The sequence below is a fragment of the Lithobates pipiens genome, unplaced genomic scaffold (genome assembly GCF_037356315.1).
Source record: "Lithobates pipiens isolate NorthernLeopardFrog02 unplaced genomic scaffold, aLitPip1_a1.2 Scaffold_28, whole genome shotgun sequence".
In the NCBI taxonomy this organism is placed as follows: Eukaryota; Metazoa; Chordata; class Amphibia; order Anura; family Ranidae; genus Lithobates; species Lithobates pipiens.
Genome location: NW_027507789.1, coordinates 169,043,417 through 169,069,109, shown reverse-complemented (window position 1 = coordinate 169,069,109; position 25,693 = coordinate 169,043,417). Strand labels below are relative to the sequence as shown.

General features: G+C 42.5%; 1 protein-coding gene across 1 annotated transcript; it reads left to right on the top strand.

Moving 5' to 3' along the window:
• The first annotated feature begins 8,962 nt into the window (after positions 1-8,962).
• LOC143935767 (keratin, type I cytoskeletal 12-like) lies at positions 8,963-21,944 on the top strand. Its single transcript, XM_077459874.1, has 8 exons — positions 8,963-9,683; positions 13,237-13,319; positions 13,423-13,579; positions 17,897-18,058; positions 18,621-18,746; positions 21,194-21,411; positions 21,493-21,551; positions 21,745-21,944. The coding sequence occupies exons 1-8, from the start codon at positions 9,024-9,026 to the stop codon at positions 21,840-21,842; spliced, it is 1,563 nt and encodes a 520-aa protein (XP_077316000.1). The 5' UTR covers positions 8,963-9,023; the 3' UTR covers positions 21,843-21,944.
• The last annotated feature ends 3,749 nt before the right edge of the window (positions 21,945-25,693 follow it).

Below are 25,693 nucleotides of genomic sequence, written 5' to 3'. Positions count from 1 at the left end.
GCCCCCCAAAGTCCCCTGACCACCCCCTCTGACCAGGATCTTATGCCCGGCTGCGGAGCTTCTTTCCCATTATGGCACTCTATACTGCTCCTCCTCCGCAGGGCTGAGATCACATTCCCTTACAACACAGTCAGCCACCATCTTCACAGGGTGTATCTGCCTACTGCATCTACACTGCCGTTTTGACCAGAGAATTTCACAGGTCAGAACGGGAACATAAAAGCCAGATACATATTGTGAAGGCTGACAGACTGTTTGTAAAGGAATGTGATTCCAGCTCTGTGTAGGGTGAGGGGGGGGGGGGGCTGTATACAGTGCTGGGATGGGAAAGGAGCTCTGCCAAGTGACCTGCTAGGGGTCTCTGTCCTCTGATTCTCCAGTGGTGATCCCTGTCCTCGTCCTCTGATTCTTCAGCTGTGATCCCTGTCCTCTGATGTAAGGAGGAACTCTGGGAATTCAAAACTCTTAAGCCATTTGAGTATCTTGGCATGCGGTGAGTGTATCTGCAAGCACGGTGGAAGTGGTGGGTGGTAGTGGGGGGGGGGGACCATGTCAACTTTTTCAGCGGGGCCTACAAGCTTCAAGCTATGCCTCTACAGAACAAACAACAAAAGATTCCTCTTAATCCAGCGCTGGGGGGTGATGGCTACAAACCACTTGAAACCATACCTCAGAAAAGTCATAAAAATGTCTGTCTGAAATTAAAAGATTTATTATGAAAGCAAAGTCAAACGATTTCCAAGAATGGAGAGGGATAAAATATGTCTGACAGGCAATATATGTTAAACATCATGCTTGATTATAAACCTCGATCTCACCCAAACCTCTGCATTTCTGGGTCGGTGCTGGGGGCAACCAAAAGGTGTGTAGATGCTAGATGTCATATGGGCATTCAACCAGTGGAAGGGATGACAGACCACTGGTTGAACCCGTAAGGGTCAGTGATGTGGAGAGGCCCCCAATGGACCGGGCAGAAAAACCCAAACTGCTGGATGGTGCAGCTGGTGTAGTCGGGCTGTGCACTGGATGTCATGTCACCAACACAGAGTGAAGTTGGGCCGACTTACCAAAAAGTCTTGGGATGGAACGTAGATACAGTGGTAAAGCAGAAGGCTGTCAGCAGGCTGTGGTCATGGCAGCCAGTTTCGGCGGTGACCCTTTATCAAATCACTGTCTCTACTGCAATAAAATGCCCCAACCTGCCTACTCGCCATCTTCTCCATCCCTGTAAACTGAACCAATGAAGAGGCCTGAAGACTGGCACACAGAAGAAGATGCCAGTGCAGGACTGTTGAACAGGTAAGTATAGAGACTTTGGTTCCTCTTTAAATAGTGTGGGTGGAGCTTAGCAAGAGTAAATAGCAGGCTGATGGGAAGAGAGAAGCCAACAGAGATAGCATGAAATAGCAGATAAAAGCTTTATTTCTTGACACCCCTGCTAATGGGCACATGAAGGTTCACTGCCACACTATATGGGACTGCTGATTGCTATAAGAAGATATTAGCTGGTAGATTTGCACTGTGAACTGATATAATAAAATTATGTTGGACCAAGCTTCTGACTGCTTCTGAATGAAGTGGACTCTAATAACCTTGCTGCTGAGAGGTGGAACAGGACACAGTTAAGCCATGCTAGATAGAGCATCTCTTAAAGCTCACATTTTATGAAGAGAGATTTGAGTGTGCCCAACAGTGAACAAATCTGGTGTAACTAGGAGCCATTGATGGATAGGCAGGGAAAAGTGCTATCCTGTAACAATGAAAAACCTTCAGGCCTGAAGTGAGAGGTGACCCCCAGCTGAGAGCACATAGTGACTAGGGGTGTGGAGAGTAAGCAGAGCAGGAAAGCTCCTTGTCTGAGACACAGCATGCATATGACAACTTTATCAGTGCAGCCTCACAAGTGCCTACCACAACCCACCAATGCAGCCTCACCTGTACCCACCATTTCAGCTTCACCTGTGCTCACCAATGCAGCCTTGCCTGTGCTCATCATTGCAGCGTGACCCTTGCCCACCAATGCAGCATCGCATGTGCCCATCATTGCAGCATGACCTGTGCCCAACAATGCAGCCTCGCCTGTGCCCATCATTGCAGTGTGACCTCTGCCCATCATGCAGCCTCACCTGTGCTCATCATTGCAGCGTGACTTCTTCACAACAATGCAGCCTCACCTGTGCACATCAAGGCAATGTGACCAGTGCTCACCAATGCAGCCTCACATGTGCCCATCATTGCAACGTGACCTCTGGCCACCAATGCAGCCTCGCCCTTGCCCATCATTGCAGCGTGACCTCTGCCCACCAATGCAGCCTCACCTGTGCCCATCATTGCTGCATGATCTGTAGCAACCAATGCATTCTTGCCTGTGCCCATCATTGCAGCGTGACCTCTGCCCAGCAAAGTAGCCTTACCTGTGCCCATCATTGCAGTGTGACCTGTGTAGAAGTAGAGGTGAGCTTGCCAGATCACAGAGCGGGGCCAGGCCGCTGTAACAGCTGACCCAGCTTGTGTGATAGACAGGACACCGGTCCAACGCTGGGATGTGTTTTGTCTGTCACAGGCGCAGGTCAGGAGGCGGGAGGCTGTGTGTGACCACGAGCGGATGGCAAAATGCAAGCTTTACAGGGGGCTATCCCTGTTCTGTGATCTGGCAAGCTCATTTTTTCCTCCACTCTCTCTTACCCCAGGGGTGATAGCTGGGAGAATGATTCCCTTCCAACCCCGCATGCCAGTGGTGCTTGCCCCCCCCCGAACCAAGGCATTCCTCGCTCGCCAGAAACAATTTTCCACTCGCAAAATGGGAGTAGGCAAGTGGGAAATTTGAGGGCTGGTCTACAGGACAGGAAGTGAAGGGAAAATTCTTCAATATATGGCTAAATGAAGAAACATGACAGAGGTTTGGGTCACATAGATTCATATTATCGTAACATTTTTCAGAATGTGATGAAAACCTAGTAAGTGCATTTCATAAATAAGATGCAATCATTCAAGTAGTAAAGAGAACCGTTCTTCTATGAAAGACGTCAAGATTTTGCAGTCCTTATATTGGAACCAGGAAGATAGGCAAGTGCCCTGTGAGGTGTCACAGGTCCAGGTGTGCAGTCTTCATTCACCAAAAATTCTCTGAACTGTCGTTTTGTGGTGATGCTGTTGGTACCTGGCCAACTACCACTAAGGAAAATTACCAAGAGAAAAGAGTAGAGATGGGGAAAGAAGGAAATACCTGAGCATTTAGTCTATACCAAATTAAAGGAAAATGGCTTTATATATACGGTACATTGACAACTATCACAGCTAACCTCTATGTATTAAAATAATAATTTTGCTCCCGTGCTACAAATTTTTTTTTAATAAAAAATCACTAAATAAATAAATAGCACCTTAGCAAATATATATATTTCAATAAAAATGTGGCGCTCCCAATGAGCTCATCCCCACCGTACATACACATAAATACACCATCAATCAGTTAAATGTTATCAATTATATGTGTAAAAATGTTCCTATTATTGGTAGAAGTCCAGTTATGAATGTACCAAGAGTCACTGATTTCTCAGCTTCCTTAAATATTCAGTGATGTGCTCTGCAGAAATGTAGCAATACAAAAAAAAAAAAAAAACATTTTGTAAATATATGGATAGTATAACAAAAAATTTAGAAATAATCACATTCATTAGCTTGCTGGATACCCATTCTAGGGTCAACCAACCTATTTTAGCACATGTGGAGAATATGACAGTGCCAATGCAGAATGTGGGCAGTTGCACTAGATGTTCGTTCTGGAGATTCCTGCATTGCTCTAGGCTTTGGTCATGTCCGGTGGACAATGGTAAGTAAAATGAGGACCCAAAATGGAACCAAACTGTGGTCAGCAAAGGCACCCAGTATATAAAATGGTGCTTCATAGTTACATAGTTAGTATGGTTGAAAAAAGACACAAGTCCAGCTAGTTCAACCAATAAAAGGGACAAAAATACAATCCTATATATATACAATTGTAGCCAAGGGTTTGCTACTATAGTTATTGCAGTTATTATTTCAAATGAATTTGCTCCCTCTATTGCCTGCTGGGTTCTGTTAGGATGTTCTTTTTATCCTTGAGAAAAAATGCAGCAAAGTATTGTGGGAGATATAGTTTAGAGGAGGGAGTGACTCTGTTAGCTGGATCAGCTCTGAACTACAATACAAACAATGCAAAGCATGCAGCATTGCCTGCTGGGAGCAGTAAAAAAAGGATTGGCATGGCCTGCTTTCAGCCACTCTGGACGCCATTTCAACACCTGCCAGCAGGAGGTCTGTGTGTGACCAGGAGTGAGAGACTGCAGCCTATACAGCGTGGAGCCTACTCGCCAGCATCTGAGGGATCCCAGAATACTTCTTTGCCATCCTAGCAATCGGATTGGTCTGCGTTTCAGAACTACTGGAAGCTCCTGCACTTCAGCCCACCTGGAGTTGCAGCACAGCGTGGTGGCGCCATTTTCACCAGATAGAGAAATCAGGAGGGGATTTCGGACATTGCCTTACAGCCTTTGAGTCTATTGTGGTGAGAGGGTACCCTCCCATTCCAGTAGAGAGTACAGTATTGCTGAGTGAGTTCTTTTTACAGACTGCTGGTGAAACTTGTAGTTCCAGGGAGGTGACTCTACTTCTTCTCAAGCATCATACAGCTGAACTATGGGCTTTGTTCTTTCCCCTGCACTGTAAGGTCAGTACTGTTTTACACACACACATAAGGAGGAATCTACAAATGATCTATTTCTTCAGTTAAGCAGTTATCGACATACCATTTATTCTACAGTCATTTCTTCTCCTTTGTTTTGTGGATTACAAATACTACAGTTTAAACAACAGGCTAGCTGAAGATATCTGGAACTAAAGAACTTTTACCATCTTGCTTTTTTTTGTTAAGCACTGCTGTTTTACTTGTAGTTAAAGTTTTGAATTACAGCCTAGTTGGAGTCTTTGAGTACATGTAATGCCGCGTACACATGATCAGACTGCCTGGCGGACAAACCGCCGCAAAGTCCACCAGACTGTCCAAACAAGCGGACCTGCCCACACACGGGACTTTTCCGGCAGAATAGTTCCGGCGGACATAGTCTGCTGGACTATCCGCCGTACTTTTGAAATGAACAGACTTGCCCACAAACACGTTTATTTTGAGCGCGGCTAAAGGTAGCCGGGACCAGTGAATGAAGCGTCGCTGGCCCCGTCAGTATGGACTTAAAGGGGAAGCCCTACGCCGAAAAAACGGCATGGGGGTCCCCCCCAGGTCCATATCAGACCTTTATCCGAGCACGCAACCCGCCGGGTCAGGAAAGGGGGTGAGGACGAGCGAGCGCCCCCCTCCTGAGCCGTACCAGGCCGCGTGTCCTCAACATGGGGGGTGCTTTGGGGAAGGGGGAGGAGCGGCCCCCCACTCCAAAGCACCTTGTCCCCATGTTGATGAGGACAAGTCCTGTTCCCGACAACCCTGCCCGTTGGTTGTCGGGGTCTGCGGGCCAGGGGCTTATCGGAATCTGGGAGCCCCCTTTAATAAGGAGGCCCCCGGATACCGGCCCCCCACCCTATGTGAATGAGTATGGGGTACAATGTACCCCTACCCATTCACCTGTGAAAAAAAACACACAAGGGTTAAAAATAGTTTATTGCACAGCTCCGGGGGTCTTCTTCCATCTTCGAGGGTCTTCTCGCTGGACTCCTCCTGTAGGTAGCTCTTTTACTAGCGGAGGAGCCCGACTTTCTTCTTCGTCGCCGCCCTTTTCTTCAGACTTTGGGGGTCTTGTCTCCCCATCGGGGGTCTTGTCCCCCGCTTTGATTCTTCTTGCTGGGCCTCCGCGCCTTCTTCTAGCTCTTTTACAAGCGGTGGCCCGGTCTTCTATCGCCGCTGTCACCGCTGTCTTCATCGTTGGCACCGCCTTCTGTTCTTCTGGTCTTCTCTTCTTGAGCTGTTGACTCGTCGCTGTCTCTGGCCACAATGACTGGCACGCGGCGTGCGGCGACTTATATAGGGATATCGCCGGGTGATGTCCCCGCCCATTATGATGTCACAGTCCCAGCATCCTCTGCGTCCTTATTAAAGGGGGCTCCCGGATTCCGATAAGCCCCCCGCCCGCAGATCCCGACAACCAACGGCAGGGTTGTCGGGAAGAGGCCCTTGTCCTCATCAATATGGGGACAAGGTGCTTTGGGGTGGGGGGCCGCGTGGCCCCCCCTTCCCCCAAAGCACCCCCAATGTTGAGGGCACGCGGCCTGGTATGGCTCAGGAGGGGGGTGCTCGCTCGTCCCCACTCCCTTTCCTGACCGACCCCCACGCCGTTTTTTCTGCGTAGAGCTTCCCCTTTAAGTCCATGCAAGGTGATGGGGCCAGCGATGCTTCATTCGCTGGTCCCAGCTACCTGGAGCCACGCTCAAAATGAATGGACTTTTCTCCGTGCACGGGAAAGTCCATTCATTTCAAAAGTACGGCGGACTAGCACACACATGGCGGACATATTTTGGTGCAAAACTACTTTCTTAGTCCGCTGGACTTTTGGGTAAAAAAAGATTGTTTGATTGTGTATACGCGGCATTAGACATTACATTGTGTTCTTGAATGTAAGGAATATTGTATTGCAATTTGGTGTGTGTGTATTGATGCCTCAGTGGGAAGATGTTTAATATAAGTATTTAAATATACTGAATACTTATCCCACCGTACACCTGTTTACATATACTCCTAGAGGTGACTATAAGGTTAACAGTTTTGCATATCTGAATTAAGAGCTCAACAGATCAACTGTCAATTATCGTTTATGGTTATTCATTGTTCATTGTGTTCCATTATTCACTCTAGTAAACTTTCTGAGTGGTTCAGTGACATTGTGTGAGTTTCTCATTACTAACATCCTATTGAAGAATGGAACCCAAGGTATCAGAGGTAAGAGGATCTGCAGAGTCGGGGTAGCCAGTGAGGTATGGAGTCAATCAGCAGCCCTCATGGGTGTACCGCTACACAATCCTATACCCACAATTATGGGTAGGAAAAAACCCAGCAAAGCATGATCCAATTTGCTCCAGCAGGGAAAGAAATACCTTCATGATCCCCCAGGAGCCATTCGGATATTCTCTGGATCAACATTACCTATAAATGTTAGTATCCACTTATTCTATGTACATTTAGAAAATAATCCAGGCCTTTTTTAAAGCAATCTACTGAGATGGCCAGAACCACAAGAACACTCCTGTATTTGGGGATTAAATCTCTTTTTCATCTAGACATAAAGAGGTTGTAAACCTTGGGAGAAAAAAACAAACAAACCCTGCAAGACAAAGACATACTAGCTCGTTATGAAATACTTACCTTAGAACAATGCCCTGGATCGGCATCGGCCCTCTGAGTACAGCGCGGACATCTTCCACTGGAGTTACTTCCGGGTTTGTGGCTCAGTGGCTGTGATTGGCCGGAGCCGTGATGAAGTAAACCCCTCACACATGCACACAAGAGCCGTCGGTTGCGGCACGACCATAAAGAAACGGCACAAGTGTCCCAATTCTTCAGTATGCATGCAACGATGACGTCGGCAGTAGCGCATATACTGAATATCTCCTAAACTGTGTAAGTTTAGGAGATATTCACGGTACCTACAGGTAAGCCTTGTTTTAGGCTTACCTGTAAGTAAAAGTGGTGTAACAGGGTTTACAACCACTTTAAAGAGTGCCCCTTGTCCGCTGTGATGACCTTAAATTGAATAACTCAACACCAAGCTCCCTATATGGACCACTTATTTATTAATACATGTTTATCATATCAAGCCCCCCTTTTAATCTCCTGTTCTAAAAAGAGAATAAATTCAGTTCCTCTAATCTTTCTTTATAGCTGAGCTCCTCCATGCCTCTTATCAGTTTGGTTGACCTTCTCTGCATTTTCTCCAGTTCCCCGATATCCTTTTGTGTGGTTTCTTCAGGAACAATGATATTTAATCGCCATAAGAAAAAATTTAAAACACACCATCGACACATTTCAAGATGTCACTAAAGGAAAATATATCCATGTGTCAGTGGTGTCATATGAAGGAAAATGTGGCCCTGCTTCGCTGGTGTCACTTGAAGGAAAAAATGTTTCTGCTTCAATGGCATTACTTGAAGAAAACATTTTTGCTGTGTTGGTGGTGTCATGAAAGTAAAATGGTCCCTGTGGCAGTGGCATTGCTAAGAGAAAAAAATAGTCCTGCATCAATGTCAGTGGAAATAAATGCCCTCGCATCACTGGTGTCAGTCTGAGGAGGACTGGTCTCAGCGGGATGTAAGAGGGGAGAGGAGCTGGGCTCTGATGGGTGCATGGAACAAAAGGGGATCTAAGGGAGCTCTGAGGGTGTAATGGGGGCTTAAAGTTCTCATTTACCATCATTGCTGCCCCGTGGTGGATTGCTTTTCAGAAGTTGGTGAAGAGGTGATATGTCAACAAGCTGCCTTTTGCAAAGTCTTGTTTTCGTATAGTCCTAAAATAGCTATAATATGCTATAAAATGATTATGGTTTTTAAAGTCCATACGTTCTAACTCATCCACCTTTTTCTGATCTGTGTCTGTCCTCTGGCACATATCAAAATTCAACCTTGGCGAGTAAAAGAGAAACTACAACCTGGATAACAGAGCCTGTCTATCGGTTGGCAAAAATATTACTGCTTCCAGCACAAACATTACAATATAAAGCATAAATAATTAGTTTAGGCAGGTCTAGATAGGCTTCAGCAGCTTAAAGATAATATAATGACAGTTTAAAGTCACTCCACCCATATTCACCTTTTAATTTAATAAACATAGCCTTGAGCTAAAATATTTGTGCAGATTGGAACATATTGAAGAAGAATAAATTACCCAGATGGGCACCAAACCACGGAACTTACACAATAATATTTCCCAGTAAAGGAAGACAAGAGGTTACACCCATTTAAACTTTATATATAAGGGAGGTCCGTAATGTGGTCTGCTCCCTATCACAGTGATAGCTCTCCAACTTTAGTTTAGCACTTCATTCATAATGGCATTCTATACGCAATACGGCAAAAGTTCAGGAATGTCATCTAGTGGAGGAAAAGGGTTAGTGATGAATGGTGAAGGTTTTGGTGATTATTATGATAGTGGCCTTGGAAGTAATGAATTTAGTGCTGGCTTTGGAGCAGGTCAGCAGGGCAGGCTTAGTGGTGGAGGGGATGGTGGAGGATATGGTGGAGGGGCTGGTGGAGGATATGGTGGAGGGGCTGGTGGAGGATATGGTGGGGGAGCTGGTGGGGGAGCTGGTGGGGGATTTAGTGGAGGATATGGTGGAGCAGGCAGTGGGGGATTTGGTGGAGGATATGGTGGAGCAGGCGGTGGGGGATTTGCTGGAGGATATGGTGGAGCAGGTGGTGGGGGATTTGCTGGAGGATATGGTGGAGCAGGCGGTGGGGGATTTGGTGGGGGAGGATATGGTGGAGCAGGCGGTGGTCTACTTGCTACCAATGAAAAACAGACTATGCAGAATCTCAATGACCGTTTAGCTACTTACTTGGACAAAGTCAAGTCCTTAGAGGAGAGCAATACCGAACTTGAGCGCAAAATAAAAGAATGGTATGAAAAACAACGTCCAGGTTCCACTACGGGTGCTGGAGCAGCAGACTACAGCAAATATTTTGATATTATTGATGACCTCCGGAATAAGGTAGGACAATGTGATACCTACACATTTTGTATAATTATACTGTATGAAAAAAATATTTGAGCAGCTATGCTTTGTGCCTACCTCGTTTTATCGAGAACATTTAGGGAGATAACAATTACTGTAATTTAGAGCCTACATTAAAATGCACTTAGAACGTATTTTTATAATGCATCTTCTTCTGGAAAATGCAGAAGAAAATCACTGCTTGTCCTGCACAGACCAAATATGTGAAAAGGTGGTCAGGGGTAATTTCAAAAATTAAATTTTTTCATATATTCCCAACTATTCACTGTTGAAAGTCTAAATGGCCTAAGCACAAAGTCTATCCAAATGTGCAGTGGCTGGTGTGAGCTCCTGCAGGTTGCCCTAACTGGATGATCCAGCTGTAATACAAATGCAGAGTTAACTGAAGCCTATGCACAATAGAGGTTGGGACACATTGTTCTAGTGACTAATCAGTGCTGCTTGTACAATGCATTCTATTACTGAAAAATTGTACAACGTTGATTACATATACATTACAGTTCTATGTGTAGTATTATATTATTGGTTTGACTTTCATAGCTTTGAGCAAAATCTGTATTACTGTACATTCAAACCCATGAAAATATCCCAATCCTGTGGGAAATACATTGAAATACAATGACTGCATACTTTTACATGTGTTGAGCTAGTATCTTGACCATTGGTGCAGGGGCGGACTGACAACTCATGGGGCCCCCGGGCAATAGGAGATTATGGGGCCCCCAGGCAATCAGACATTATGGGGCCCCCCAGCCAATCAGACATTATGGGGCCACACAGTATACACAAACACACACACACAGTATACAATCACGCAGTATACACAGACATATTTCTATTGGCTGCGCTAGGGGGCAGTGTGATGCATGATTAAACGCATTGCACTGCTCCCTTTTTTTTTCTACTAACTTTATTTGAAGTGCACAAAACGTACACTTAATTCAGTGCAATGGTGGGCGTTGTGATGCGCTGTGCTAAAATGCAGCCTATCTGCATTTTAGCACAGCGCTAGGCTGTGTTGCAGTGTGAATGGAACACATAGGAAACATTTGTTTCCTGAGTGTCCCTACAGTGACCGATGATTTACAAAAATACGTAAAGCCTAGTATAGTAAAGCCATACAATAAGATTATTGGATGAATGATTGTCTGTTTTTGCATACTAGTCTCCATATCGAGAACTAAGCAGTTACTAAAGTATGAGAATTCTCTTACAACAGAATTTTTTTTAGAAGTGATGTATTGTATTGTATTTTCAGACAAAAACTGTACTGATTAAATGAAAATTGTACGATCTGGTATCGTATGAGAAAAGTTTTCGTGTTTGCCCCTTCTGATAACTGACGAAAGCTGTGTACTAACGATCAGATTATCGTACGATTGTATCGAAAGCTGTATTTTTTATACAATATTCTGATTGTGTGTACTAGACTTTAACGTTGTTACTGATTGGATGTTAAATACATTTTATTAGATGGTGGTATATTTTCTTTTGGTGAAAAATGCATTAAAAAGTATTATTATTATACAGGATTTAAATAGCGCCAACAGGTTACTCTGCGCTTTACAATATAAAGGGGAGACAGTAAGTTACAATACAATAAAATACAAGAGGGTTAAGAGTCCTGCTCATAAGAGCTTACAATCTAATAGGGTGGGGCAAGTGGTGCAAGAGGTTGTAACTGTGGGGAATGAGCTGGTGGAAGCGATAAAAGATTAGTTGGAGGCTTGCCTGAAGAGATGAGTCTTCAAAGTACTGCTAACAATGTAAAACTGACTTTTTACTTTAGCATATGTAGTTACCTGAACGTAATACAATATTAGCTTCCTTTATTCTAAGGCTGGTCATACATTATACAATTTTCTTATTCAATTTCCTTTAGATTTACCTTTAACTATGTAGTGCAAGGGCCTGCCTGATTGAAAACAATTTGAAAGTATTTAGGACTGACCTCATAATATATGGTTTTAGTAAACCTAAAGGAAAGTTGTATAAGAAAATTGGATAATGCATGGCCAGTCTTAAGGCCCGTACACACAATCGGACTTTTTGACAACAAACATGCAAATTAGCTGTTTTAAGGCAACATCCGACCGTGTGTACGCTCCATTGGACAAGCTTTTTCAGTTTTCATCTGACTTTTGTTGACTGTGCGAACGGACACATTTTTTGACAACATAAGTCCGATGGACTTATGTTGTCAAAACCATAAGAAAACCATAGGACTTTTGTACAAAGTACAAACACGCATGCTTAGAACCAATGCAAAAGATCAGACAACAATACAGAAGTTGACCAAAGGGTGGCGCCTGAGTAATTGGATGTCCTCTTTTGAAGTGTCGTCAGTAAGTTGAAAGGTCACTACATTCGTGTTTGTTGTCTAAAAAGTCTGATCGTGTGTATGCAATACAAATTTATGGCCAACGCCCTTTGTACAAAAGTCCACGGGAAAGTTTGTACAAAGTCCGATTGTGTGTATGAGGCTTTAGAACATAGATTGGGAGAGGGAGGGGAAGCACTAGGGTTCCTATATACAGTACAACATGCTGACACTTCATTTGGATATAACTGTCTACAGGCTAATGCAGACCATACATGGGTCCCATTCTCAATGAATTTTCTTTCGAAAATCAGAAATTTTGTGTGTTTTGTTATCCAATGATGCCACCATTCATTTTGAAATTTGGCCAACCAAGCCTTCAATTTCACCTCATGTTGCTACAGATATTTTTTTTCGTGGCTGGGAATCTTTTTTTTTTCCGGGAATTTTCTTTTCATGCACATTTCTTTTTCGATTATATTTCTCACACGATTCTCCCATCATTGATTAGAAGTTTGTTTGTTTTTCCCAAAAAATCCAATGTGCCTGATCAGTCAAGCATAAAAATTGTTCGTTGCTGCAGCCCACTAATAGTGGGAAATTCGAAAGAAATTTCTTAGTTAAGATTCTCATAAAAAATTTTTTTGGAATTCAAGCCATGTATGACCTGCTTTAGTCTTGATTTTGGCTGTGACTTGAGATTTAAAAAAATCTATTTCTCATATAGTTTACCAGCAATGCGTATGTTTTTAGATGGTTTTTATGTTTACTAGTAATACCTTGGATTACGAGCATAATCCGTTCCAGAAGAATCGTAATCCAAAGCACTCATATATCAAATTGAGTTTCCCTATAGGAATCAATGGAAACTCAATGACTGCTGGTGTATGCAGTACTTTATGTGGCCAGAAGTGCGGAGGCGTCGGTGTATGCAGTACCACATGTGGCCAGAGACACTCGGAGATGCTCTGAGACACTCCGAAATGGAGTGTCTCCGAGCGCCACCCGCATCCCCTGAACCTCTGCCCAAATGCGGAACTGCACACCCCAGCAGCTTGAATCTTGCTTGTCTTGCGAGAGAGCACTCGCAAATTGAGTCAGGATTTTTTTTTCTTTTTAGCTCGTATTGCGAAAAACTCGTAAACCACGATACTCAGGTTTCACTGTACTGTATATTGCACCAGTTATTTACAATCTTTCCCATTTCAGATACTTGCTGCAACTATTGAAAATTCCAAGTACATTTTGCAGATTGACAATGCCAGGTTGGCAGCTGATGACTTCAGACTAAAGTGAGTTAGATATTGTAACATGTTTACTTATGTAGTGGATATCTCCTAACAAGATGGGCATAGGTAAAAGTCTATGATACTTATAGCTGTGATGTTTCCACAGATATGAGAATGAGTTGGCTTTGCGCCAAAGCGTAGAGGCTGACATCCATGGATTGCGAAGAGTCTTGGATGAGCTGACCATGTCCAGGTCTGATCTGGAATTACAGATTGAGTCCCTAACAGAAGAACTATTATATCTCAAGAAGAATCATGCGGAGGTAAAAAATGTCATAAAATTTTTTCGTTTGGCTACAATAGTGCACAAAATGTCAGCAACTGCCTTCTCTCTTTTTTTCTTGAGAAAATAGAAAGCGTGGTAAGATGGGAAATCTTTGTGAAGAATAGTGTGTACTTCCTAATTCAAAAGCGCCTAGGTCTAGAGCAGTGGTCTCCAAACTGTGCCCCGGAGGCCAGATGCGGCTATTTGCCTGCTTTTATCTGGCCGTTGGGGCACTATTTTCATCCACTAATAACAATGATGGGGCACAATTGCTCCCAATGACCCCAAGGATGGGGCACAACTCCTCCCAGTGACGCCAATGATGGGGCACAATTGCTCCCAATGACACCAAGGATGAGGCACACTTCCTCCCAATGACACCAACAATGGGGCACAATTCCTCCCAATGACACCAACTATGGGGCACAATTCCTCCCGATCACACCAAAGATGGGGCACAATTCCTCCCGATTACACCAAAGACGGGGCACAATTCCTCCCAATCACACCAAAGATGGGGCACAATGACACCAAAGATGGGGCAAAATGACACTAATGATAGGGCACAATGCCTCCCAATAACACCAACAATGGGGCACATTTCTTCCCACTGACACAAATGAGGGAATGCTATTCCTCTCACTGAAACCAAAGATGGGACAATTGTTCATTCCCAATGACAACAGGACTTTTTCAACTTCCAGCAGTCTGGACCCCCTTAAGTCTGAAGGACAGTAAACTGGCCCTTTGTTTAGAATGTTTGGAGACCCCTGGTTTAGAGGTTCCCCAAATTGGCACAGTAACTGTTATCATCTACCAATCATCTGAAGATTCTTATGTGACAAAAAGCTTGACGTGATGTGGTCTCTGGCAACCAGAAGCATTTAAAGGTGTAGAGATTGCAGATAGCTCATTACTCTTAAACTGGCAATAGACAGGTTTTTTTTTTCGTTCCTCCACAAACGAGGTGCATGGAGGAATCCCCTCCCCCGGACATTGTATTCTGACAGCTGAAGCCACCACTGTCAGAATACCCTGCTCACTGGCTGCAGCTGCTGATCAAGAAATGTTTTCAGTATGTCCCTTCAACAAAAGTTGATCAAACAATTGATTTCCGGTCAAGTAGAAATGTCCACATACAATGTTCGCAATTTGTTTGGTCCCAGGTTGGTCCCATATGGGATGATAAAAGAAGAATTAAAGTAATTGTAAACCTTCGGACTTTAAAAAAATAAAATAAACATGTTATACTTTCCTGCTATGTGTAATGTTTTTTGCACTGAGCATCCCCAATCCTCCTCTTCTGGAGTCCCCCACTGGTGCTCTTAGCTCCTTCCCCGACTGCTGTGTGCCCCCAATTGGAAGCCTCTCCCTGGGGGGCACTCGTGTGGGCTCACGCATGTGCCTCACTGGCTGCGTCCATAGTTACAAACAGTGGGGCTCGGCCCAACCCCTGCTCCTTGTCACAGGATTGATTGACAGCAGCAGAAAGCCAATGGCTCCTCCTGCTATTAATCTGACCAATGAGGAGGGAGAGAGATGCTGCTCTTTTGCACAGTACTGGATCCAGATTAGGCTCAGTTAAGTATAATAGAGGCCTGGGGGGAGGGGGGGTATCCTAGACACAGAAGGTTTTTTACCTTAATGCAGAGAAAGCATTATCTTAAAAAACCTAAATCCTTTAGAACCACTTTAGTGAGCAGCCATTGTGCAACACTGCAGAAAGTGAAAACAGCATACTTTATGCAATGAGCAAATTTGATTATATAATAACATACTATAGATAAAAATAAGGTTTTTAAAGCATTGCAGAATTTATTGTATGACCCAAATATACCCCCCAGACAATACTTTCTAGAGCCTCTCCCAGCATTAGCGGTTTATTTTACTTTTTTCCTAGAGATTTTACTACTCCCTGTGATGTATTCACTTGACCTCAAAAAAATCCTACAGGGGCAGTTGTTGGGAGCTCAGTTCCTAGTTATGTAGACAAACCCCTAGATTTAGATTCCCCAAGAACCCTTCCCTATGCACAAGCTCTTGGGAGTCAAGGCAGCAGCAACAGGGCCAACAGTGACAAAGTCAGCTAAACACTCCACCAGGTGGACTCTTTCAGAAAAGGACTGACTAAGGCCTAAACTCACTGGCCATTTACAGTCCACAACCCAAACAGAACTCCATTTCTGCCTTTTGTGTGCATAATCCTGGTCAACGTAGCAATGAACCTCCAATCTTGGCTTTAGGCCTGACTCCTTGCATCAGGTCCAGTGTCTTTCCTGTGATTACAGGATAGGATTCTGATACTCTGCCGAACACCTGAGACCCATGAGATATTAGGTCATTGGTAACTTGCTTGGTCGCAGAGGGAGACCTATCTCCTATCCACCACCTGCCCCAATCCGACAAGGTTTACACTGGAGTTGACTCACCAGGATCCTACATCCCACCATGTGGTACTCCACTAAGGCTCAAAGAGGTGCTCTCCCAACTTACATCTCCATTGTTAACAGGCATCCACTGCAATCATTCCAAATTGGCCAAAGGCCATTTATTGTACATGAGTTAGTCAATAGTAACAGTCCAAATAAATGAATCCTCTCCCATGGAGTAACATAACAAGTCCTCTTTTCATGGCAGTGTACCTTCCACAACCATGTACAGTGGCGCCCAAACAGGGGTAGCAAGTCCTTAATCCATTTCTCCAACCATGCATACCTACTCCCATAGCCTACCAAACACTGACTAAGCTATGATCCTGCCAGGAAGAATGTGAACTTACCTCACTCCCTGGGAGCATTTCGAGAAAAAGTTCTCCCTTAAAGGGGCACTAAATTAACCCCTACCAACAAGCATACCACAGCAACATGCAAGCATGTCTAACTGTTAGCCCTTGTACACACGGTCAGACATTCCGACGGAAAATGTCCGATCAGACCGTGTTGTCGGATAATCCGATCGTGTGTGGGCTTCATCGGACCTTTTCTGTTGGAATGTCCGACCAACAAAGTTAGAGAGCTGGATATAAAATTTTACGACAACATGATCCGATCGGACTTTGTCCGATCGTTTGTAGAGAATTCCGATCGGACAAAGCGCCACGCATGCTCAGATCCAATTCCTAGACCAAAGCTATTGGCTCCTAGCCTGTACATAGTCCCGTCGTAATGAAATAACATCATCACGTTACGAACGATCAGATTTTCCGACAACTTTGTCCGACCATGTGTATGCAACACCAGTTTCGGAAAAAATCCAATGGATTTTGTTGTCAGAATGTCCAACCGTGTGTACGGGGGCTAAAGGTGCATGACTAAAAAGAAATGTTGACAGATAGAGCTTTTTACAAAAAAAAAGTCCTTTTAATTTGCTGAAAGTGGCATCAATACTGGTTACACTGGATTGTATCAATGCCCTTTTCATTAACACCAAGCAAGTCTGAAAGTGGCAGGAATTGTGTAGATTTCAATTTAGTAGCACATGTTTGCTCTTATAACCTATTATTATCTTTTATGTAAACATTTAGAATTGAAGTGCATGTAGGTGGCCTAAATCCAACAATGACAGAGGAAAGCAGTCCATGTTCTCTCTTGAGCAATGGGAATTTTACAGGAGACCTGTCTGTGCATGAATGAAATTTACTAGAATTCTGTTTTCATTGCTATGTAATTGGAAGACTTTGCTTTGATTGACTGATGTAGATACATTTATAAGTTGTTTTAGCAGCCAGTATGCTAATAGGCATTGTTAGAAGCTCACACGCATGTATCTTTTGTCTACCAAGATGAGTTGAAGCACCACAACAAGAAGTCCAGATACAACTTTGTTCCAATAAAAGTCAGGGAGACAAGCCAAAACATTTCTGGCCTTTTCCCTTAAAACACATACCTAATACTAAAAGACATACAGAATGGAATAGGCATTGTTAGATGCCCACATGCATGTATCTTTTGTCTACCAAGATGAGGGATGAAATTTTACTTAAATCCTTATTTCAAAAAAGCCTTAATGTTAACAAAAATGTATTAAAACGTCCAGCAGCATTAAGAACTTTTAGCTATCTTGATGTGAACAAGATAGGTCAGATTGCAGAAGGAAAGTGAGCAAATAGCAATCAAAGCAGATTTTTTATTTTTTACTCAACTATACTCATAAAGAATGTATCCAATATACCTGTCCTCTTAAGGAGTTTGATCTCCAGAAGGTCCACTGGTTTGTGTGGCAGTGTTTTCTAGTATGTCATAGTAACATAAAAAGCATAATAGTATGAAAAAATACAGTTTTGACATGTTGATCTTGTTTTCTTCTTCCCAACTAGGAGATCGGATCTCTGGCTGGTGGAGAAACTGGACAGGTCACCGTTGAAATGAACGCAGCTCCAGGCATTGACCTGACCAAAATCCTAAATGACATGAGGGAGCAGTATGAGGCCATGGCTGAGAAGAACAGGAAAGAAGCTGAAGCTCAGTTTTTGCAGCAGGTATAGAAAGTGATCACATGAGTTTTCATCAGCACATTATACTGTTTTTCACCAGGTCGTTGACCAGTTGTTAGCAGCTATTGCTCCGTTTATACTGGTAATACGTTGCACCATAAAGTACACGTTCTAACCAAAAGTTTGTTGCACATGACCATCGCATTTAAATAAACTTGTTAGACATCCCATTCCAAAACTACAGACATTAATCTGATGTCCCACCTATCCTCTCCAGTTTGTTTTGGAGTTTGTGGCAATTTGAGCCAATTCAGCCAAAAAGGAGCATTTGTGAGGTCAGCTGCCGATGTTAGGCAAGAAGATTCAGCATTACAATTCATCCCAGAAGTCAGGACTGTGCTTGTTCTTCCTTACTACATTCAAAGCTTTTAAAACAATATTTTGGTTGGGTTATAATAGGTGGATTTTGTGAAGGAGGTTTATTCTATATTATTTCACGGCTATTATGGTCCTCTTACAAGAAGAAAGTTTACAATTATGGAAAGTTACCAATGGACAATAAATGACAAATATTATTAAAAATTGACGTTCTGTTTTGCTGTTTTAGAGCAATGAGCTGAAGAAAGAGATCTCAGCTGGGGTAGCGGAGGTTCAGACTAAGAGTACAGAGATTACCGACTTAAAGAGATCACTTCAAAGCTTGGAGATAGAGCTACAGTCCCAGCTGGCAATGGTAAGACTAAGGTTTTGGACCTGGGTGTAAGTTTGAGTGCAAAGTCACACATTTTATGACACAGGAACATCATAATAATATTATATAGACTTGATTGACCATGTTTCTGAAATATTTTTACAATAATATTGGTTTTCTACATGCTTAGAAGCTGTCAAGACATGTAGGTGCCAGCCTAGTGACCTGGCTTTTCTCTTCTGCAGTTATGCTACTCAGCTAGGTCACTACACCAAGTCTGTGAATGGACAGTAAAAGAGCCACAAGTGAGCTGATAAGGTCATCTTTCTGCTCTTTCCTCCTATTAACACATTCTTTTTGAGCACATGTGCAAGTAGGACAGCCTTAAGTAGCATTAGCCTTAAGTACTGCCCCTTCTTCTCCCATTGCTGCTGCACAGGATACTAAAATTAAGTCAATTTCAAGTATTTAGGTAGGTAGGTAAGTAGGTACACCAGTTGCATTTAAAATATGTTTTTTAATAAATACAAAACCACAATAAAGCTTAAGAGTAGCCCAAAAAAATAAATAGGAAAACCAGCACACAGGGCACAACCTACAAGCAGTAGGATCTGTCCCTGGTGCTGATCCCTCTTCTTTTCATTGAAATCCTCCTCTTTCCATGCCCCACCCTACCCCTGCCACAATAATCTTCTGGTTTGGCGGGGTTAACACAGTTAAGGGACTATCAGACTCTCATCAAGAGATCCTGACTTTGCTCGCCCTTCCTGCCCAGCTAATCCATTTATAGAAGTCGTACTACAGCTTCTATGAAAGAAACATAATCTATGAAAGAAGGATGGGCAGACGTATCAATCATTCAGCCTAGAAAGTATCACGCCCTACAAAAAAAATGTGTAAGTCCAAAAGCATCTTCTTGTATGTTTTAAAAATGTATATTAAAAAAAAAAACATAATAAAATGATACAGCGTTAAGCATAATTTGCTTTCTTGTACAGAGTGAATATATGTATTTGTGTATCTAAGAATATGGATACAGTAAAATATATAACTTTTATTTAGTCAAGGAACATAGCAGTTGATTTATTAAAACTGGTAGCCAATCAGCTTCAAACGTAAGCTTGTTCATATAAGCTTTGACAAAAAAAAAAAAACCTGGAAGCTGATTGGTTTCTACGAAGTTACAGATTTTAGTAAATCAACCCCATAGGGTTATCAAATTAAAAGCAATGTGTTAAAACAATTGAATATTTCCAAACCTTTTAGGTAGTCTTAAACACTGAAGATAGAACTCATTCTGTCAAGTACAACATATAGAAACATACATGTATGCACCTTTTTCAGCCACTTATTAGTGTACGACACTATATAAAATCATAACTTTAATTTTTAACACATTGGTCAAGACTTCTATTTTTTTTTTTTTTTTGGTACAGATCTACAGGCATGTCCGTTGATGGGCCTGACACTACTCATTTTGGCTGACATATTTTTACATTGGGACAACAACACAATTCCTTTTAAAGTGATTGTATCGTCTTGTTAAGGGCTGGAAACATTTGGTCTGGGGTGGCTTTTCACAGAGCAGCCCAGATCCTCCTCTTCTTGGGTCTCTCTTTTGTGGTCCTGGCCCCTCCCTCCTGTTGAGCGCCCCCACAGCAGGCAGCTTGCTGCCATTCAGACACAAAGCCCTGGTCTGGCTCCACTCCCTTTCTCTCCTCATTGGCTTACTGACTTTGATTAACAGCAGCGGGAGCCAATGGCGCAGCTTTGCTGTCTCAGCCAATGAGGAGGGGAGTCCCATACGGACGAGACGCAGGGAGCTCAGGTAAGTATTATGGGGGGGATGAGGGGTGCTGCACACAGAAGGCTTTTTATCTTAATGCATAGAATGCATTAGGATAAAAAAATATATATATTCTGACTTTACAACCCCTTTAAGCTTATTGGAGAAGGTTATTTTCAGTAACTCTTGGATTGATAAATTTGGCTGTTAAAGGATATGGGGAAATTTTAATTGAAACTGTATAATAAAAAAAAAAAAAAAAAAAAAGGAGGTGCCAAGTTCAAATAGAGTATATCCAAATAGAAGTTGAATGTATTGAATGCGCCTAGAATAGCCATTCTTAGCTAGGGTTCCATGAAACCCTAGGGTTCCTCAACAGGTTGTTTGGTATTCCTACTGACACCAATGATCTTTTATGCTATCTGTAAGAGGGGGATTTTTTCCCACTGACCATAGATATATATTGCTCCTAGTGCCCATCACACTAATATACCATGAGCTGTAGATATAATAAATTATTAGCAGGGGTTCCCTGGGGCCAGAAAGTTATTTCAAGGGTTCTTCCATGTTATAAAGGCTCAGAAAGGCTGCCCTAGAGAAATTACAAATATGTTCTAGTATGTTGACATGGGCACCATTTTTTCCTTATCACTTTTATCCATATTTCTTTAAAACGTTTTTTATCATTACTATCAATATTTAGAAAAAGAGCCTCGAACAGACCTTGGCAGAAACAGAGGGTCGGTACTGTGCTCAGATTTCAAAACTGAAGGACATTATTGATGGGATAGAAGAACAATTGTCTCAAATAAGGTTTGACACGGAACGCCAGAGTGATCAGTACAGACAACTACTGGATATCAAAAGCAGGCTGGAGAAGGAGATTGAGCAATATCGCATCCTACTAGAGGGAGGAGGAGGGTAAGTCAAAGGAGTATATTAAAAGAAAATTGGAGATATTTCTCAAGATAGTGATACTAATGAGTTGGCTCTATGTTAAAGGGCTTTTGGAGCCTCTTCGTCCACCACTCAACAGTCTGCAGGTTCAGTGGGATCCAAAGGTAAATATTTATGCTAGCACCCACCACCTAATCTACATGACACCTCATTTTGTCATACATACTGTATAGTACATCTCTACTTGCTTCCTTTTGTAAATCTGTCTCCCTCTATCTTTTTATTTTCTTTTTGTTTTTTATGCTTTAGTTTGTGTTTTGTTTTGTTTTTGTTGACTGCCATTCTTTCTTTATTTAGATTCAAGCAAAACCAGAAAAGTTATGACCTTCTATGAAGATATAGTGGATGGAAAAGTTGTTTCATCAACAAAAACAGAAAGCGTACAAAAAATGTAAAACAAAAACAGAATAGCTCGATGATCAGTCATTGATTTTGCTTCTTTTACATATGCTTTTGGTTCACTTTTGCATACCTATTCAATAAACGTTTGCAAGGCATTCTGCATAGCCATCATAGTGTATTTTGTATTTAACAAAGTGAATAAGAAAATACTATGTTTAACTTTCGTTTCCCTTGCACACGATTGGGTATTCAGGTTAACACTTCCGGAAAGGCTGGGAACGTTAGGCCTTGGGGGGGGGGGGGGGCAAACACAAGCTCTTTATTGGTTGGGCTGGGCTAAAGAATGATTGGGTAATCAAGTTAACATTTCTTTATCCAAGGTAGGACTGGGAATGTTTGACTAGGGGGGCAAACACAAATCATCTGGTCCTTTAATAGTAGGGACGGACTAGAGAATGATTGGGTAATCAAGTTAAAACTTCTTCAAAGAGGGGCTGAGAACATTTGGCTGGGGGGGGGGGGGGGGCAAACACAACACACATGACCCTTCAATGGTAGAGCCTGACTAAAGAATGATTGGGTAATCCAGTTAACATTTCTTCACCCAAGAAAGGTCTGGGAATGTTTGGCCTGGAGGGGGGGGGGGGGGGGCAAACACGAGCTTTTTATTGGTTGGGATGGACTCAAGAATGATTGGGTAATCAAGTTAACATTTCTTCACTCAAGATTTCTTCACTTTAATGGTAGGGATGGGCTGATGATTGGGTAATCAAGTTAAAACTTCTTTGTTCAAGGAAGGGCTGGGAATATTTGGCCTGTCGGGCAAACACAAGGTGTTTAATGGTTGGGATGAACAAAGAATGATTGGGTAATGAAGTTAACACTTCTTTTCCCAAGGAAGGACTGAGAATGTTTGTCCTGAGGGGATAACACAACACATGTGGCCCTTCAATGGTAGGGACTGACTAAAGAGTGATTGAGTAATCAAGTTACCATTTCACTTCTTCATCCAATAAAGGACTAGGAACATTTGACCAACGGGGCAAGCACATGCTCTTCAATGGTTGGGACAAACTAAAGAATGATTGGGTAATCAAGTTAACATTTCTTTATCCAAGGTAGGACTGGGAATGTTTGACTAGGGGGGCAAACACAAATCATCTGGTCCTTTAATAGTAGGGACAGACTAGAGAATGATTGGGTAATCAAGTTAAAACTTCTTCAAAGAGGGGCAGAGAACATTTGGCTGGGGGGGGGGGGGGCAAACACAACACACATGACCCTTCAATGGTAGAGCCTGACTAAAGAATGATTGGGTAATCCAGTTAACATTTCTTCACCCAAGAAAGGTCTGGGAATGTTTGGCCTGGAGGGGGGGGGGGCAAACACGAGCTTTTTATTGGTTGGGATGGACTCAAGAATGATTGGGTAATCAAGTTAACATTTCTTCACTCAAGATTTCTTCACTTTAATGATAGGGATGGGCTGATGATTGGGTAATCAAGTTAAAACTTCTTTGTTCAAGGAAGGGCTGGGAATATTTGGCCTGTCGGGCAAACACAAGGTGTTTAATGGTTGGGATGAACAAAGAATGATTGGGTAATGAAGTTAACACTTCTTTTCCCAAGGAAGGACTGAGAATGTTTGTCCTGAAGGGAAAACACAACACATGTGGCCCTTCAATGGTAGGGACTGACTAAAGAGTGATTGAGTAATCAAGTTACCATTTCACTTCTTCATCCAATAAAGGACTAGGAACATTTGACCAACGGGGCAAGCACATGCTCTTCAATGGTTGGGACAAACGAAAGAATGATTGGGTAATCGAGTTAACATTTCTTCACCCAAGGAAGAACTCAAAACATTTGGCCTGGACAGGGGGTTTTGAAAACAACTAATTGGCCCTTTAATGGTGGGGACAAACTAAAGAATAATTGATTAATGAAGTTAAAACGTCTTTTCCCAAGGAAGCACTGTGAATGTTTAGTCTGGGGAGCATGTCCCTTCAATTGTAGGAAAGGACTAAAGGAGTGTCATGTTTCCATATTGATTGGTGGTCATGGAAAAAAGAAGGTATGTGTTCTTAGAGCACATGGTTCATTGTGACACACCTTTTTAAATACACTATCCTTGCAGCTCTGGCATTCAGTCCCATGGTAGCTAGGGAGTACAAAGCAAGAAAGATGGAGCTAGAAGACCTCCTTATCCTAGATACTTTGATTACAGGTCTGAACAGGAATCGTGCACCTAATGTATATATTATACATTATTTATTAATGACTACAAGACCCATTCTGATCCATGGTTGAATGGGACAATATCCTGACTCCAACCAGCCACCAACCCAGCATATCATATTAACACCGGCTTGGTAGACAAATGTATATCTGCCCCCAGCCAAGTACTCTACTCTCTTCAACTTTTCTATTCATTTGGTAAATCAAAGCCAAAGAGGTTGTTATTTCCAATTAAAAAGAAAGGTTTTCCTGTGATTTAAATCCCTCAGCTCATAAACTTCCCCAGGTGAGCCAAGGGTTGGGTGTCATCTCAGTCCTCATTGAAATTCAGCATTGCTTAGATAGACTGGATGTTAGTAGAAAGCTGTGTCCACAGCACCCAACGGTCACAGGGCACCCGATACATGCGCGGGAGGCACACACATCCTTGGATTTCCTCTCAGAACTGGAGAACCATGCTGTAGCCATCTATCAGCTATAGCGCAGACAGGAAGTGGTTAGAACAAAATACACATTGATAATGTACATAGGGACAGTGAGGTTTGTATTTATATATATAAAAAAAAAAGAAAATGCAGAGCTATTCATCCTGTAAAACAGAATGTACATTCTTTCTGTGTGAATAGGGGCAATGTTATTTCCTCTCCAGGTCAAATGTTTTCACTGAATGAATTAGGAAATACCACATTATAGCCACTAGATGACAATTATGAGACAATGACGTGATGACAAATAATTTATGATCATCTGCTTCAAAAACATGATATTTTCCCAATTCACTGTATTCTGTATGAATGAAAAACATTCGACCTGTAGAGAAAAGAGCCTCAAAACGTTTGCCCTCATTCATACTGAACAAATATAAATGCAATTTTAGAGGGTGAACGGCGCTGCGTTTTTTTGTTTTGTTTTTTAAATACAACCGTAAATAATAAGCCAAATGTAAAAGTATCCCAGACTTCAACATTCTTGTGATTAGTTGGCCCATAAACATGGAGTTTACGTGGAGATATAGTTAGAAAAAATGAAGTCCTGCTAGATCACTTCATCACCTCCTTCAATGGCAATCTCCCTTCATCCAATCACAGAGCACCTTGTATTCACTGAAAATACAAACGGTTTCCCAAATCTAGATACTGGAGTGTGAGGAACCCACTGTGATCATAACGGAACTCAAACTCTCAAAGCTAAATGTTCAGCATGGACTGCACTGTATGGAGGATAATGAAAGCTAGAACTACATCTAACATTGTAGCCTAGACATACTTTATTAGCGTGGATGAAATTTGTTTTTACAGTGCACATGTCAAAAAGTTTTTTTCGGCTAGAGTTCAGCTTTAAAGTCACACCAACCACAAGTACTGGACCACGCATGGTCTCTTCAAGTCCTTCCACCCAAATAAAATTAATCAGCCACCTACTTTTTATACTACTGTAGATGAAGTATCTCTACCAGATTTTCCAGCTCTGTTCTAGAAAGCTTCTGTCGAGGGCAGAAATGATTAGAGGAAGAGGGAGCATCTTAACCTTGTGCAATGCACGTGGTTACGGCACATTTGTGTAGCAATTATGAGGTTAAAATTAGAGGTGATGAGGCATCACTCCCCTCCTGACAAACAGCTCAAAAAAGCCGTTTTTCAGAGGAGCAGTGGTTTAGATACAGGTCT

Excerpts from the sequence above, each read along its gene's own strand:
- LOC143935767 (XM_077459874.1), top strand. The coding sequence starts at position 9,024 with ATGGCATTCTATACGCAATACGGCAAAAGTTCAGGAATGTCATCTAGT. Across the intron at positions 13,580-17,896 it reads TCAAGAAGAATCATGCGGAG|GAGATCGGATCTCTGGCTGG; the intron begins GTAAAAAATGTC and ends CTTCCCAACTAG. Across the intron at positions 21,412-21,492 it reads CTACTAGAGGGAGGAGGAGG|GGCTTTTGGAGCCTCTTCGT; the intron begins GTAAGTCAAAGG and ends TCTATGTTAAAG.